Genomic DNA, 17,413 nt, shown 5'->3' with positions numbered 1-17,413 from the left:
TAAAAGTAAGCTAAGACTTGGATTTCCAACGCAGTTATTTAGCGATGGGGTCATGCAACCTCAGGTAAATAAATGCACACTTTATTTTTTGCTGTTGATTGTTTGCCTTCTGGGCCTGTCTGTCCTTTGAGACAAACTTAATGCTTCCTCGCAGAAACTTTGGGGGAAAAGCTTTCAGACTAGAGGGAAAATTACATCTGTTTAATCCTATGACAGCTTTTTCTTCCACGTGAGTGTAAAAACATACCTGAACTTTATATTGGAATACAAATCTATCTTCCCTATCTGCTTCAGTTTGCAGTAGCTCTGATCCAAAATGTGCTCAAGTTGCTCAGTAGGTGACCTGCAGTTCTTTGAGGCTGGATTCCAAATCCAGGGTTGTGGTTTAATGCGACCACCACGTACAGCTTTGGTGTTGTCTAAAAAGGTGTTCTTAAATAGTGCCTGTTTTGGTGTATGGTTTCACTTGTTACCTCCTGTAAAGTTGCTGCAAGTTTCAAACTGGATTGATAGGAGTAAAAGAAAACTAATTACCTTGCTTCCTAGCGGGCAGTATGCAAGAGGTTTCATCCCAGTTTAAATTGTGTGTAAGCGGATGAATCTCACAGATAATCTGGAAACTGGGTAGCATGATTGATTTCATGCAACTTGTTGCATTCATGCATTACTATTGCGAGTGCATAGCTGCTTAAGTTTGGTGCCTGCGTGTATTAAACTAGGCTACTGGCCGTGCGGCTGAGTCTTGTTCCACCCATGCATGCATCGTGCGTTAGCGATACTGGGCGTACCGCCGCTGCAGCTTGTAGACTTGGACAGAATTGGCGCCCGTGCTGCTGCAGCTTGTTGCACCCGTGCATTGTACAGTGTTAGTGCACGTGCTGGGGCAACACTCTGAAGCAACATGGGTGCAGATACAGGGCTTGCAGTGCACCCAATGCACCAGCTGCAGCCCCCGGGATTGTGGGCGGATTTGTAGGGGCACGAATCTGGATCCACTTGCAGATGTAAACATTCCACAAAAGAGCTCCCCAGAGAGGGGGCGGAGCTTCCTAGTGGCCGGGGGCGGGGCCTGAGATAGGGGGAGTCTAGGTTTGACCGACGTGCACCTAATCCAATCGTTGACCGGTTCCTGTAGGCGGCATTCAATGAGAGAGGAATGGAGGCGGGACTAGGCGGGGCTTGTTTCCTATACGGACATTTTTCCTCGGTCCCCCCCTTCACATCCCCTTCCTGGGGGTTGTGTCCAATAGGGGCGGGGGATGGGGGTGGGCACTGCGCTGTGATTGGGAGAAGCGGTGAGTGGCAGGCTACGTACCCAATGGAAGCGCGGGGGTCTCCCCCCGTGCCGGGGAGGGGCGGGATTTCCCGGGGAACAGAGAAGCGGGCAGCGCTCGGCCGCTGCCGCCGAGAGACGGTTACTCCATTTTACCCCCCCCCCTCACCGGGGCCAACCATCCCTCGTATCCGTCCAGGCCCAGCCGTCCCTCACCCCCTCCACTGCCCGAACCGAGCAGCCGCCGCCCCCGCCCGGAGGAGGAGGAGGGGCCCGGGGACCCCCCACCCTGCCCGGAGCAGCCGCCGGGGCCGGGGAGCCCTCCCACAGCGCGACACCGCCAGGGACCGTCCCTCTCGAGTAGCCGCCGGAGCCGGGGGGGGAGCAGCCGCCGCCGACCCCGCCAGCGGCGGGAGGAGGGGCCCGAGGGCCGCCCCCGCGTGAGGAGAAGGGGCCCGGAGAGCCACCGGCGGGGCGCGATCCCCCTGGGTGCAGGGGTGGCTTTGAGGTGAGCGCCGAGGGGTCGGGCGGTGTGACAGTCCCGCCGGGCGCCGCGGGGGGCGGGTCGCTCCTTTCCCTTCTCGCTCTCCGTATGGGGCGGGGACTCGCGCCGGTGGCCCGCGCGCTTCGGGCGCCACCGGGGGAGGGGAGTGAGAGCAGCTTCCCACGCTGCGTCTCCCCGGGGGTTCCCTGCCCCGGCGAGCGGGCGGTTCCGCGCAGCGGGCCCCCGCGTGCGCCGGACACAGGCGCCCCCCACCCCCCGATGCAGAACGTACACGGAGCCCCCTCCCCCGGCGAGCGTAGCGGACAAGTAGCCGCTCCCACCCTCCGTCCCGATCGGGTTGTTTTCCCGGGCTCTGGATTAGCGGAGATGAGCTTCCCGAGCCCTTTCCTTCGCTTCGGATCACTCACATTGCACATGCAGCCGCCCCCTTGCCCCGGGAGTCGGTGCAGCGGACACGGGCCCGCCTCCCTTTCCGCGACAAACTCCCTTCCCCTAAGAACCGAGTGCATGGAGTATAAGCCGTACTTGGGTAGCCCGCGGGCTGCATGGCACTCAGCCCGCTCCCGCCGTGCCCCTACCGGAGTCCACCCCCCGGAATCCCTCGGTACCGAGTACATTGCACACGGGCCCCGCCCCCGTCCCTGGGACACCCTCTTCCTCTCAGTACTGGATGCGTTCCACGCAGGCTCCTCCCTCTCCCCATCTCTGCTCTCACCCCGGTGCCGGGAGGGTGGCACCCAGCCTCCTCCCCCGCGCCCGTCAGTCAGTGCTGGCATTGCACACAGGCTCCGCCTCTGGGGACGTCGCCTTCCCCGGTACACTGCACGCTGCTAGCTCCTCCCACTCCTTTTCTCCGTCCGTGCAGGTCTTGGGTGGTTTGCACACAGCCGCCTCCTCTCTTGTACTCTTCCCTTATGGGGGCTTTGCATTTCGGCTCCTACCCCTCTCCGATCCCTTACCGGAGACCCGCGGTCAGCGGGTCCATTGCACACAGCACCCTTATTGGGGACCCACACCCTGTGGTCACTCAGCCTCGGCTAGTTACACGGCGCAGTATTGACCCATGCACTCGTCTGGCGGTTCTCTCCGGTTGTATCCCAAACGCTCCGGGGTAGCCGACTGGATTTGATCCCTGCAGCGAGGCAGCGATGTTCGGAGGTCTCCTTCCTTAACTCTTAGCAGGGTGGGGGTAACTGGACGCTAAGCACTAGGTAACTGGCTGGCGGAAGGAAGCTCTGTCAGCAAAGGCCAGTGTCTTGGGGACAGGCTGTCTTCCACGTGCCTGTGATGTGTATCTGGAGGGTGTCCAGAGCACATCCATACCTCCAGCCGAGTTAGAGCTGTGTTGTCCACTGGGGCTCCTGCAGGCTCATTCCAGTTATTTAAGAGCATGGGGTGAAGTGGGGGCTTGGGTGTGTGTGGGGATGTTTTGCATTTTGGGGAGAGAGGCAAAAGACCGTCCAGTGGTCCTTTGTACTTCAAAGTACCTGATCACAGGGAAAGGGCAGCCAGTCACCTCCCATAGTATAGTATGGCTGGAGCTTCTGCATTAATCATCAGCCTCTTGTGCTTGTGTAGTCTGTCCTCAAATGCTCCATGTATGTGCAGAACCAGCTAGGAGATAATTGGGCTGAGTGAGCATGCTGAACAGCAGAAGATGGGCATAGTTACTACAGAATATTCCTGGGTTGTTGTAAAATATCCAGTGTGTAATACTTTAGTCTGGAGAATTTAAATCTCTTGTTAATGATGAACATTTCTATGGTAATCAGAAACCTCAGGTTTTCACAGATTAAAAAAATACAGGCTGCCTTTTAGTACTTTACTCTCACTTGATTCCTCATTGTACACTTCATATTGTTTACGAATACTCAGGAAGAGGGAGCTAAATAAAACATGTTTGTGGTGTGGAAATAAACGGAACTGAGTTGTGTTAGTGTGGATGAGCAGCTGAAAATGATGACATCAGTGGGGTTTCTGCAGATTTTCATAGAACTTAACTAAAATCTTCAGATTTATTCCTTCAACCCACCTCGTTCATCACCATATTAATAGTGTAAAGTAGGGGTAGTCAATTATTTTTTTGTCAAGGTCCAGACTCCAGAGAAAATAATAATAATAAAAAAAAATAAATAAAAAGATTTTGGGATCTGTTAAAAAGCACCTGGTGGTCTGGATTTGGCTTGCAGTCCACCTATTTATTACCCCTAGTGTGTAGTAACTGTTTAGAGTATTTCCTGTAGAAAGTATTATTTTAAAATATAAAAACAATATTTTACATTTACCACAGTTCCTAACAATAAATATACATGGTTAGGTGCCTGTGTTTCTTGTTCTGCTGCTACTTTTTGGTTTTGGACACAGCATCACTTATGAGTAACTGGCCTATTCTGCTTTCACTCTTTATACCCACTCTGAAGGGACATGTAGATTTATTAGAATTTCCAGATTTCTTTTGAAAGAACTGCTATCAAAGGACTGTTGCAGTTTCTAGATAGAAATACTGCAAAGCTACGCATAAGAACCCTGCACGGAATAACATAGAGGCATGTAGGAGTCTGAGAATTACTCTGAGAGTATTCTGCTACTAACATTAATTTTTTAAATATTTTAATCAAGAACTGGCATCCTTCTCTACATGTATGCTCCTCACAGTCTTTAAATTTATCAGTGGCCTGCACTGAGTGTATCAGTTTCAGTATCTTTGGGGTTTTTTTGTTTTGTTTTTTTTTTTTTTTACCCCTTTGCTTACTGTACATCAATAGAAACTGCATTAGGGTTTTACCTGGGGTTGTAGGTAACTGGGAATGGTATTCTCATAAACTGTAGAAGCATTAATATATTTTGTATTTGTCTTGTCAAATGCCAGATTCCTTCCTTGAATCTGGGCCAATGAAACACAGAATACAAAGTGTTTTTTTATACTATTGCCCATGTAGATATGACATCAGTACATGCACCAATATAAACTGGTATTTGCTTAAGATACATCTGCTGTATCAGAGCAAGATATGTTCTATTTGGACGGCTGAAACTGTTTGTAAAACTGACAAATACTTGCTGTTTAAATGGAAGCTGCTTGAGTGACCAAATGTGTCATGAGGAATGTGTGAGCTTTTTGATTACCAGTTTTTTCTGAAAAACTCTAATCCAGAACTAGTTTAGTCTAAGTATATTCAATGAGTGGGATTTATTTCATAGCGCTGTGTTAGGCACAGTACCAACTGGAAGGGGTTAAACATTTAATATAAATATAGACTTACCTGTATTTAAATATAATGGTCAGGTATGACTTGTTTAGTGTCTGCTATAAGTGAACAAACTCATTTAAAAGAACACTATGTACAACGAAGCACCTTTGAATGAGTATCTAATTAAAGAATAGATGTCCAAGGTGGCCTTGTGGTTGTGGTCTGTACTGCTGTGTCTGAGGCCCATGCCCAGGTTTGATTTGGGGACTCGTCTTCTCCGTGCCAAGTGTTTGAGTGAGTGGTATGCATCAGGTATGCCCCTCAGCTCCTCACCCCAGTCTTGCAGTGTGTTCTGGGTTCATGCCCCCAGCCTGCATGTCCTTAGCTCCCTCCCCAGAGGGCAGGGTTTCCCCAAATGACTGCTCACTTGGGGGAGGGGCCCAGCGGGACAGAGAGAATCTGAGTCTTTCAGAGTGAAGAGGCCTCCCGGGATGCTAGCTCATATGAGGGGCAGGAAGAGGAGCCCAGGTCCCCCTAGAGGGGCAGATGCCCTCAGATGCTGGCATACGCATACCAGGGGAGAATATGGGGCTGACAGGTTCACCACCCACCCACCTGAATGTCACCTCTCCCAGCGTTGAGTGGTGGAGACCATTTGGGCCACAATCAGAGCCACAGTTTGATTCCCTAGGTCTGCTCAAAAAAAGTTGGTAGAATCTGTCAACCTTAAGAAATGCTTTCTCCTCTCCACCCCCAGGGTTCTACATCTTGATAACTTCTTGCTTGGATGACCCCAAATTTGCATCCCCTTGAGGCATACTAAATTTCAAAACAATATGAATAAGCATGTGGATTTTAGAGCATTTGAAGTCAGCGGAAGTGAGTTTTCAGCCTTAACTATAGCAGAGCTGGTTTTCTGCAAAAATAAGGGCTGCAGTATGGAGAGGGAAAAGGTGTGTGGTTAGCAAATGATTGTATCCTCAAGAGTGTGATTGGGATTCAGTGGACTCTGTGCAAGGGTTTAAAGAACTTTCAATACACTAAAAGGTAAAGTGTAAAAGAAAACTGATGCAGTAAAATAGAAAACTATTAAATAATACTCTATTAATGAAAATGTTTTAGGAAACAGTACTATCTTAAGTGAGTGTCTAGTGATAAGATTTTAGTGTAACAAGATGCCAAAAAAATCACCTCTGGTTGAACTGAGGAATTGTCTGAAACTTGAAGTGGTATATAGGTAGCTCACCCATTAGTTGCGTGCCATCTCAGTGCAAACCTGTGAATGCCAGATGTCCTCAGCAAGGATGATGGCACTTCAGACTTCATCTTAGCTTTCACAATGCAGGCTTTAGGATAAAGTGGCACTGGTAAGTCACGCCCCTTCTACCATGGGTGGCTTTAATTGGCCCTTTTATGTGCAGTGTTGTTGATCTCATGGTTAAGGCGCTGGGTTGGATCTCAAGAGATTGCAATTCAGTTCCTGGGCCTGCCACAGACCTTCTGCATGACCTTGGGCAGGTCACTTAATCTTTCAATTTTCAATACAAATGGGGATAAATACTCTCTACTTAATGGGGCTGTTGTGAAGATAAATTTGTTGATAATTGTCGTGCACTCAGTGATGGAAGTGATTATACACACCTAGATGGCATCTGGATTCACTAACAATTAGACACATTTAATTTTGCTAGCTGGAAGGACTGTCCTGGCTGTCTCTAATCTCATGCTGCTTGGCACAGAGGTACAGATCTGACTTCCCAAACAACATTGGGTTTTGTTAAAATATTGGCTTTCAGTGAAATGGTGTGGAGACTATTGTCTACTGTTACCACTGGAGACAAGTATTGAAGAAATATGAGTAATATTAAGGAAATTGAAATTGTTATTAAATGGTGGTAGAGCTATACATTTTCCAATGTCTCTGCCTTGAACAGCATATGGACACAGTGCCATTATAACAAAATACCACAGACACTGAACTATGGAAAACTCAATTAAGAAATACTAGGCTGACTGGAGTTCTTGAAGTCATGTAAAGAGAAGAGAAATACAGGATTTTTTCACACTGGATTACAACATGCAATAGATAGATCTCTGCAGGTTTACTTTGCCTGCTGTTGTGATGTGTCATTCATGGTCAGGCCAGTCAGGGAGCACTCAGTACAGGCCTTGTTGAACATGTAGGTCTTGGAATGAGAAATGTTGTGTTGAAATTGGCATACAAACCAGTTTAGTTTCCAGGATTTATAAATCGTTTTCTGTCTAGATTGCAGTTTTGGTCTTCTCCCGCATTGAAAGCTTTTATGGTTGTTAAAGCCAGAGCAGAAAATGTAGGCCTATATGTATTCCTCTGTCTGGATGGGGGTGTGCTCTTGGTTGCACATTTGTATCTTTTTCCTCCCCGTTGCTGCATTCTTAGGTATTCTGAGCACTAATGATGGAAGAAATGTTTTTGTAGAAATTGGACACCATGGAGGTGGGGAAATTTACTTCTTATGTGAAGTTTTGATTCACTTTGTGTTCTCACAAATTATTACTGTGTAATTTTCAGAGTTGGGGCCATCATTAACAGCTGCTGCTGTGACAATGTGTAAATTAATGCCTCACCACCACTTTTCTCATCCTCCCTTTTCATGTCTGGGTTGAGGTCAGTGGGGTTTGATTACCCTAGCTGCATCTAGTCTGAGGCCTAGGTAAGATCCATAGCTGCATAATCAATGGGCTGCCAGCACTTCACCTTGCTGTCAATTCTCAAGGTTTCAAGGAGTTAATTTAATGTCTCTTCAGTATCTATATTAGGTACTTATATGGTCCCCAGTTCCATAGTATCTGAGTGCCTCACAACCTTTAATGTATATTTGTTCTAGCAACACCCCTGTGAGGTAGGTCAGTGCTGTTTTTCCCATTTTTCAAATGGAGAACTGAGGCACAGAGCAAATAACTAGCCCAAGGTCACATAGGAAGTCTGTGGCAGAGCAGGAAATTGAGTGCAGGTCTTCTGAGTCCCAAGCACTAGCTAAGATTTCTCATTTCCCTGCCCCTACCCACCACTCTTTCCATGGTCCGAATGAGAAGAAACCGTAAGTGTTTCAAGCTATTTTACTTTCTCAGGTAAAATCTATCCCTGTCTGACCCCCTCAGCTCTTCCCTCCCCAACTTTTCTGTCCCTCTGTCCCTTTTCTCCTCCCCCACCCTATTTTGCTTTCTTGCTTCCGCAATCCTTTTATTTCTGCTAACGTTTGAAATCCCCACACTTCCTTTCTTTTATCTTTTGGATGTGTATGTATATGTGTGTAGATTTCTACGGTCCACTTGTTGTCTATCCATATCAGGTCATCTCCTCATTTTAAGACCCTTTTCTCTCCCTCCTCTCCCTTCATTAAAGCAGGTTTACCAACCTCATTCAGGCCAAGTCTATACTACACACTTCAGTATAACTGCATCACTCAGGGATGTGGATTTTTCACACCCCATAGTGACGTAGTTAACCCCCCAAGTTGACAGCGCTATTGTTGGTGGGAGAGCTGCTCCTGTCGACATAGCTATCACCTCTCATGGAGGTAGAGTTATTAAGCCAATGGGAGAGCCCTCTCACGTCAGCTTAGCGCTTTTGGTGAAGACTCTCTCTAGCGGTGGAGCTGCGCCGATGCAAGTTTATAGTGTAGATCTGCCCTCAGTTAGAGCAGTTCTGTCCAGAGTCTAACATTTAAAAAACAAAGTAATAATAGAAGTATCAACGTTGTACATATTATAGTTATAAACCTGTATAAAACCTTTTAGGAACATATGTTAAACTTCAGACAGCTTGTGAAAAGATGTCTGCAGCATGCAATTTGAATTAGGACATGAGGGTCACCGGATACATCACTCTGTATTAAACTGTTCCTTGTTATGCTTTTTCTGAGAAATCCTGGAATTTGGGGATATATTGAGCTCTCCCATTTGTTAAAAAAAAAAAAAAGAGTCTAGGGATACATGTTCAGTATGTGACTACACAGTTGGCATAGCCTTTCTCAGAAATCTCTTACATCTTTGGGGATTGAGATCTTCTTTCTCTGTGATCGCTGTTCCATGATTAGTTCTTGAAAAAGGAACTCATCTGCTAAAAGATTCCTAGTCCTGACAGGTGTTGAGATAGAAGACCTTTAAAAATTACATTATTCTTATTACCATATTGCTTTTTTTCTATTTTGTGTTTAACAACTTATCTCAAATTTGTAGAGCTGGAAACCAGTGCTTAGATCGGGGTGGGCAAACTTTTTGGGCCGAGGGCCACATCTGGGTGGGAAAATTGTATGCAGGGTTGGGGTGTGGGAGGGAGTGCGGTGTGCAGGAATGGGCTCAGGGCAAGGGATTGGGGCAGAGGAGGGGTGCGGGGTGTGGGAGGGGGCTCAGGGAATGGGGTTGGGGTGAAGGAGGGGGCTCAGGGCAGGGGTGCAGGAGGGGTGCGGACTGCTGGAGGGAGCTCAGCACAGGGGGTTGGGGTACAGGATGGGTGCAGGGTGCAGCAGGGGGCTCAGGGCAGGGAGTTGGGGTGCAAGGTGCGGGCAGGGGGCTTAGGGCAGGGAGTTGGGGTGCAGGGAGTTGGGGTGCAAGGTGCGGGCAGGGGGCTTAGGGCAGGGAGTTGGGGGGTGGGGTGCAGGAGGGGTTCGGGCTCCGGTCCAGCACCACTTACCTAAAGCGGCTCCGGGGTGGCAACGGCACCCCCCCCTTCCTCCTCAGGAGCTGCAGGGATGTGGTGCTGGCCACTTCTGAGAGCGGCGCAGGGCCTGCGGCACCGGGAGGGGGCAATCCCGCGGGTCGAATCCAAAACCCTGAGGGGTTGGATCCGTCCCGTGGGCCGTAGTTTGCCCACCCCTGGTTTAGATCATCTAAAAGCTTGGAATGACCAATATTAGTTTCTACCCGTAAGCAGGTGCTTGAGTAAATGCTATGTTCTGGATGTAGAATCCAGACACAATCTGGGTTAATCTATTTCTTTGTCCTTTTAGTCTACAGTAGAGGCTTAGTGTTAGATAAAAGCCTTTTTTGTACATTGGAAGTATAAATAAAAATAACATGATATTTATGTTTTAGCATTGTCCTTCATCTTCAAGTCCTTGATACTCACTCTAGGTACTTAAATGGGTCACAGTCACTACACATGTATCCTCAAAATAAGATGTGAGCTTTCCCCTTTCACAAGGACATGGAGAGAAATCAGGTGCCAGAACAGCCCTCCCCAAGGCAGATGCATATATTTTACAAGTTGTCTAAAAGCACAGTTGCTGGGATTTTTGCCCCATTATTGACTCTGCAGTCATATCTTCAACTAAGAATTGTACCTGCCCTGTGGAGGGGCCAGTGGCTTTGAAGTACCCTGTGACTGAAATTTGGAAATTTACAAATTCCTCAGTGATGCCTCCCTGGTCTTGGTCACACAATCTTCTTTCCGTCTTTACCAGTCACTTTATGGATGGGAGCGCCTTCTAGTAATGCTCTTGGAGAGGAGGAATTTGCAACAAAGCAGGAGCTCATTGCATCTGTCTTTTAATGGGGAAAAGTTATTTGGGGAAGCGCTAGATCAAGCCTTCAGGATCTCAGTGATGAAAATAAAGTCATTCCAGAGCCCAAGAGACCATATTTGTCTTCTCAGATTAGAGACTGGTTGGCATAATGAAGATCTCCACCCAGGCCTTGGTATAGGCCAGCATTCCAGAGATTGTACCTGACCAGAGCCCCTTGAGCCTGCCCCTGTCCCTCTCCCCCTGAAGCAGACTTCAGCAGAATAGAGGATCACTGAGTGCTCTCTGATTTTTGCATGTTACTCTGTGGACTTTTGTACCTTTCTGCAATGTTACAGGTTTTTCCCCTGGCCATTGGCTCAATCTCCACAAAGTGTGTAGTGGTGGTAGAGCCACAGAGGAAACGTCATATTCTTCCATATCTGGCTGGCTGGCTCATGAAAGTCTTCACTCTGGTAGGAACAAGAGAAGCTGTCCAGGAATCAGCAACTCTCTTGATGTGGCTGGGATTTATGATCAGATACAAAAAAGCAAAACCTGATCCCATGTCATCAGCTGAGTTAGTATGGTGGTATGGTGGTAGGAATGGGTCTTCCATCACAGAAGAGAGTACAAACGGCAAGACAACTTAGCAGAGCAGATCAGAGCATCCTTCAGCATCTGAGCCAAGAAGATGTCTTCCTTAATTGATCTAGCTCTGTAGGTCAGGAAGCATTTTGGTTCACAAGCTGCTCTCACAGTGGTGAACAAAGGAATGGGGTGGGGATTACATGTGAGGATTCAGAGTCTCTTGAAGCTCAGGCTGTCCCTGCAGTTGTGGGAGAGATGTAACTAAACTCAAAGTTGGAGGTCACTTCAAGGACCTACAATTTGGGGTAAGGACTGATGCCAGCCTCAAGGGTTGGGGAACCACCCTGCAGTCCCATTCATCCCACATGGGAGAGATCTCTGCATGTGAACTGGCTGGAGCTTAGAGCAGTCAGAGTAGTGTGTGCTGGTCTCCAAGGACCAGAGACAGGAGTAAGCAGTGTTGCCTGGATTGCCAGCAAGCAAGGTGGTCCCAGGAGTGGAAAGTTATTCTTATAGGGCAGAACACAATTTGTTGCTCACTAAAGAGGTCCATGTGGCATGGTCCCTCAACATTTAGTCTGAGCTGCCAGAAATTCCATCTGAGGGATTGGTTGCTTAGGACAGGGTTTTTTCCATCTAGTCTGCATTCTCTAAAGACCTATGCAAAGGGAAATCCTTTTTATGGATTCCATAGGGGCTAGAAAAGATGACAGAGCCTCTAGGTCTTTAATGCACTTGAATAATCATTTTTCTATTAAGGAAACTTTAGTTTGCAGATGAGTTCCCTTGCTCTCCACCGCCCCCTTGAGTGAAGGTTTATTTCATGGGGCATAGTCACTTCTTGGGCCAAGAGGAAGTTTGTGGATGAGCTCTGACAAGCAGCAATCTGAAGTTTGGTCCACATGCTCACTGACCATTACAGAGTGAAGGTTGGTGTATCTGTGGACCTGGCCTTTGGGTGTAGTTCTAGGAGCTGCTCTCAGACATGAGGTATCCTAATCTCCCAGGTAGTGAGCCTGCATGGTATATCCCAATCCAAAATATTGGACCTTCCATCATAGAAATGAGGCTTTTGGTATTCTCTTGTAAACTCACTTTCTGCACAGGAGTACCCACCAGTCTGGAAGCCCAGCCTAGTGTGAGTTCTAATTGGGTTATTGTCAGTTTTCATACTTGGTTATATTAGCATTAGATGATGAGTAAGCATTCAACTAGAGAACCGAGGCAGCTACAGTGCTTGCAGGGGAGTGGAGGTGCCAAAGCTTCACCTCTGCTACCTATCACTAAGAGAGTGAGGAGGAGAAGCCCTTTCCAGGTTTGGATGGACTGCTCACCCAGTAAGTGAATGTACAAGAGAAGGATAAAATTTGCCTACATACCGTGCCACTCAGTTATTGTTTACTCTGGTGTGCAAGGCAGCTGTCCAGCTTATAGCATGTAACCTCTGTGTGTAATTTGTGCAAAAATGCCCTTGGATCTTCAGTAAAAATTAAGAGCAAACAGAGCCTGGTTTTAAGTTTACATCCAAGATATCCACATACAGTATCCTGTGTGGAACTTCATTGTCTGCCTTGGGTTGAGTTGACCCTGTAAGCATTTTAACCAGGCAGTCTAGGAATTCCAGACTTGATGGTTAGACGATTAAGCCAACCTTGCCAGCAGATGACATGTAGCAGATAACTCATCCTTGCACCTCTGCAAGACTGTAGTAAATCTATAATCTGAGATCTTCTGTTGCTCCTTGGAAGAAAAGGCTGACCTTGTAGTCCCAGGTGGAATTGTAATCCTCATAACGGGTAAGTGTGCAAGACTCTTAGCAGTTATTTGACCTTTACACAGCCTTTTAGGCAGCTCAGCATCTACTTTAAACCTTGACTAGCCCAGCAAAAGTGAAAAGTGTTTCTTTGGGCGAAGACACGCAAACAGCAGAGCTTTGTTAGACATGCACATTGTATTAGATGTCTCTGCAACTGTATCTTTCACTTCAGTGTTTCTGTATTCTGGAATTGTACCCCTGTGCAGGTTATGCATTAGGCCTATTATAGCTGGCTCACTTTCTGCTTGGCTGCAAACTGTGAATTTGGATTGAAAAGTTTCATGCCCAGTTTGTTGGGGAGAAGTGGGAGGAGAGAGAGCATTAACTTTGTAACTGCTGGAAATGCTTTTGTGATGATTGCATTACTGATGGTATGCTACTGCTCTGTTAAAAGGGTAAGGAGTGAACTAAGCCTAGAGAGACTAACAATATAAGAATGGGGAGGGGACAGAACAAAAATTAAGTGGACACATAGGGACTTACCTCTCAGCTGCTCCATATTCCTGAGCACGCATTGTGAGTGAGTGCTATCAAGGCTTTGCTTTGACTTGACTTAGGCCTGGACTACACTACAGCATTAGATTGACATTAGGCAGCTTACATTGACCTAACTCTGTAAGCATCCACACTAAAATGTAGCTCCTACCAATGCAAGTTGCCCTGTATGTCAACTTAATAACTCCACCTCCACGAGAGGCATAGCGCTTAGATCAATATAGTTAGGGTGCCGCATTGTCTGTGTAGACACTGTATTACTTACATTGCCTGTTGGCTGTCAGCCCAGTGCGGGGCTCACAGCTGGAGTCTCTGCCTCCCCACCGGGATGGGGACTCCAGCTGTCACTGTCCCACATGATTAAGTCAGCAGAAGCTCCTGGTGAGGATGCACACCACCGACAGAAGGAGCAAGGTGTGGACGTGAACCATCACTTTAATTACTGTGGCAGCTATATGTTGACTTAACATGTTGACTTAATTTTGTAGGGTAGACATGCCCTTATTATCACAATGTTGATGTGAAATCCTAGATGGCGCTTCTATCAAAGGTGCGTGGCCAAATTCTGCTGTTTTACTTGTTTAGATTCCAGCTGTGCTATCTGTAAAATATTTTTTTACAAAGCTAAAATGTTTCTAAACCCTAGGAGGGTAAAAGTAAATGAAATCATGGGGCAGATGCTGGAGTCATTTGCAGAGACCAGTCCAAAAACAGCAGACAAAACCAGGAAAATCAACTCAGTTTCTCCTGGATTTTTGCCTTTCTGTTCTCCAGATGTCACTGTGGTCTGCTAGGCTCAGTACCCTATGAATTAGGTTTTAGTAATTTCCTCCTCCTCATTCCAGAGCTTATTGATCAGTATCAGAAGGCCCTTCGCAATAGATATGGTAGGTTCCTGATGGGAGATTCTTTTCTGAGAGATGGAGGAAGCTTCACAGTACAACTTCAACAACTAAAAAAGTGAGATCCAGCAAGAAGGGGAGAGAAAGAAGAACTAGTGAAGGAGAAAAGAGGCTCCAGGGAAAGCAGTAAGAAGTTACACAATTAGTCTTTCTTAAATACTAAGAAGCTACACATGGACTTTTGATACACAATTTGTTGTGCATATACTTGTTATACCTATATATATTGATGATCACTGTTTGTCATCTGGTTGGCTAATTAAGCACTCAAACTGAAGAGTTAGTATAACTTAGAATTTTTTTGGAAGCTGATATTTGAAGTGAGGCATGAAGGTTGTTGGTTTACCGGTGTTTTTTGGCGGGGGAGGGGTGAGCCCAGTTACATCTGCTGGGGGACCGCTTCTGTTAGCTTCCTTGCTAGCAGTGAATTGTGTTCATTAATTACACTGAAACTGACAAGGCTATATATTTGCTTTGGAAAGACCCAGTTGTATTCCAGACCGCAGAGAAAAAAGTTTCGCTCTTTAGGATGTGGTGCTGGATTGGAGAGAGAGACTGAATGTGCTTGAACACTCTCAGTGGTTGTATGAAGAATAAGTAACTTCTCAGGAATGACATTAACTGTCATCACCTGGAAGGAAGCAGTTGTTGAATATCCTGGCTGGAAAGGAGAGGTCATGCAATTAAAGAGAAGAATTTACAGAATTTGAAGGGGTGGGAGGTCAGAAGAATGACACAAATTTAGAGTGAATTAGGGAATCGCTATTTGGGTTAGAGCAGGAGCATATGCCTTTTTGGATGTGTGTTGCAGGAAGATCTTGAGGGAGCTGCAGGTGGGTTGTTCATCGTTGTCTTCTGATGTCCTGAGGAAACATTGGGGCCAATTTTTGACACTTAGCCCTGCTCCACTTTGTGACACTGGTGATCTGCAATGACACTGGGAGCTGGGTAAAGCTTATTGGCGAGGAATGTGGAATCAAAACTAAATTTACTAGCAAGTCTGTAGTTTTTTCTTGTTCTGGATTTACTACTAACTTTATTTCAGCGTGTAAAATCTGAGAGAACCTCATCTTTTGACCCCTAAATTATTTAGAATTAAATTCCGTACCCACTCCCAAAGCTTCTTGAAACCCCTTCCCACAGGGCAGGCTAACATCCTACCTGGGCTGTTGCCGCTGTAGGTTCACAGCTGACATACTATGAGTTTCACACTTTCAATGTAAGCACTTAAAAGGCTTTCAGCTGTCCACTGAAGATTCACCACCACAGTGAAAGAGCTACTTGGACTTCTGTTGCCAGAAACTCCTCAACCATCTCCAGTCTGTGTAGTATGCAAACGTGGCTTTGTTCATAATCTACATATGTTAACGATGTTCAAATTAGAAATGTACTTCGGTTTAGTTTGTTGAAGAAATTATCAACTTCTACTTTCAAACTGAATATTTGAGTTCTAAAACAGGCTAGTATTTAAAAAAATGCAATTTTACTATTTCACCTGAAAAAATTAATCCTGATTCCAAACCCACGTCCCCCCTCAAAAAAATTATCCAAGAAATAATTAAGTTAAATGGATGCCCAGAAACCTGCCTTACCTATGCTATGCCTCCTGTTGATGAGCTCAGCATTGTATTCATTGAGGGAGAATGATTAATCACTTCTGTTTATTAATTGAACTGTTTTAGCAGGTTTTGTAGAGCTTCCCTGAGCATGAGTTCAGAATGAAGCGGCGATTGGATGAGCAGGAGTCACCGGTGTACGCGTCACAACAGAGACGTATCACCAGCAGCACAGAAGCTTTCCAACACCAGCACCGTGTGCTTGCTCCAGCACCTCCTGTATATGAGGCGGTTTCGGAGACCATGCAGTCTGCCGCTGGAATTCAGTATTCTGTAACTCCCAGCTACCAGGTATGCCCACTTGTTACTTAGTGTGAACAGCAATGACTGTACAATGCAAGATGCAGGTTTAATAATCTATGGTGGGGTTCTACATGTGACAGCAGTTATTATTTTGCCAAAAATGGCCTCTTAAATTAAGACCCCAATTTAACAGTATATTTAATCACGTGCCTGATTTTTAAGCACTTGCTTTAAGTCCCATGATTTTAGTGGCAACTGATCATAAGCTTAAAATTAGGTATGTGCTTAAGTACCTTGTTGAGTTAAGGCCTAAATTGGGGACCCTTGTACCCTGATCTCTGAATTATCTCCTATTCAGAAGTAGGCCAGTAAGTGGGGTTTTTTCCCTTTTAAGTAGGATAAACCCCTGCAGCCACTCAACCTTTGCTGTGATCTTTTCAGCTCATAAACTCAGAAAGACTGGATTGGATCAATACTTGGATGGGAGACTTCCAGGAAAATCCAAGTGCAGCAGGAAGTGATGTGGGTGATTGATTAGGTGGCATTCTTCCTTTTGAGATCCTGACCTTTTGTGCTTATTAAAGGAACATTGCCAATTTGAAAATCGCATCATCTGAAAAATTTGTACTTATTAATCTAATAGCAGCATGTAAGATTTCTATAAATGAAACACTAGAGAGAAATATTTGTCCTCTATTTTTCTCAGTGTTTGTTTAGTTTTTTCCCAGCATTCTATATATCATCCTTGCCTTGGTTTTGTTGCTGGTCAGTTGCACTTCCCATCTCATGCACTGGCCTGGGGAGCAACTCATGTGCACATGCTACCCCAGGCTCTCCAAAAGGATGTTCACTACTAACAGCAACAGCAGGCAGATAGCAGGTGGGCATGTACTCAGAGATGGGGATAGAGGTCTGGAGAGTTGGCCCAGGTAAGTTTGATGTTGCTCTCAGGCCTTCTTAAGAGTCTTCTAAATGTGAATGGAGGAGCAAAAAACCTTGCTTGTTTTTGTTTTGTTTTTGAAGCAGGTTCTCTATTAAAAAACTGGATTTTTTTAAATCAAATTTTTAAAAAATTCAAGCTAAGTATTCATTAAAGAATTTTTCAATTTAACTTTTTGCTTGTTTATGATGTATAAAGGAGGCCTGAAAAGTGCATGCCCAAAAGAGTTTGTTCTGCTTGTCTTTCCTGATTTTTCTAAAGGTAAGCATCAAGTTTGGGTATTCCCAGGTTTTTGCTGGAGGATCTCTGGGAGGTCCAAAGGATCTTAATTGAGAGCTCTAACACCTACATTGAAGAG

At 46.0% G+C, this 17,413-nt stretch overlaps 1 protein-coding gene across 2 annotated transcripts in view; it reads left to right on the top strand.

Moving 5' to 3' along the window:
• Positions 1–1,560: 1,560 nt before the first annotated feature.
• The window catches only part of SIN3A (SIN3 transcription regulator family member A), a 53,342-nt gene continuing 37,489 nt past the window's right edge, over positions 1,561–17,413 (top strand). Inside the window, exons 1-2 of one of the 2 annotated variants that reach the window (XM_074966026.1) lie at positions 1,561–1,781; positions 15,939–16,163. In XM_074966026.1, the coding sequence (XP_074822127.1) occupies positions 15,975–16,163 (189 nt within the window). In that variant the 5' untranslated portion in view covers positions 1,561–1,781; positions 15,939–15,974. The remainder of the gene's footprint in view (positions 1,782–15,938; positions 16,164–17,413) is intronic. The other variant, XM_074966027.1, reaches the window with a different exon arrangement.

Source organism: Natator depressus, chromosome 10 (genome assembly GCF_965152275.1).
Source record: "Natator depressus isolate rNatDep1 chromosome 10, rNatDep2.hap1, whole genome shotgun sequence".
In the NCBI taxonomy this organism is placed as follows: Eukaryota; Metazoa; Chordata; order Testudines; family Cheloniidae; genus Natator; species Natator depressus.
The sequence above is the reverse complement of the archived record's forward strand: the minus strand, read 5'-3'. Positions and strand labels throughout refer to the sequence as shown.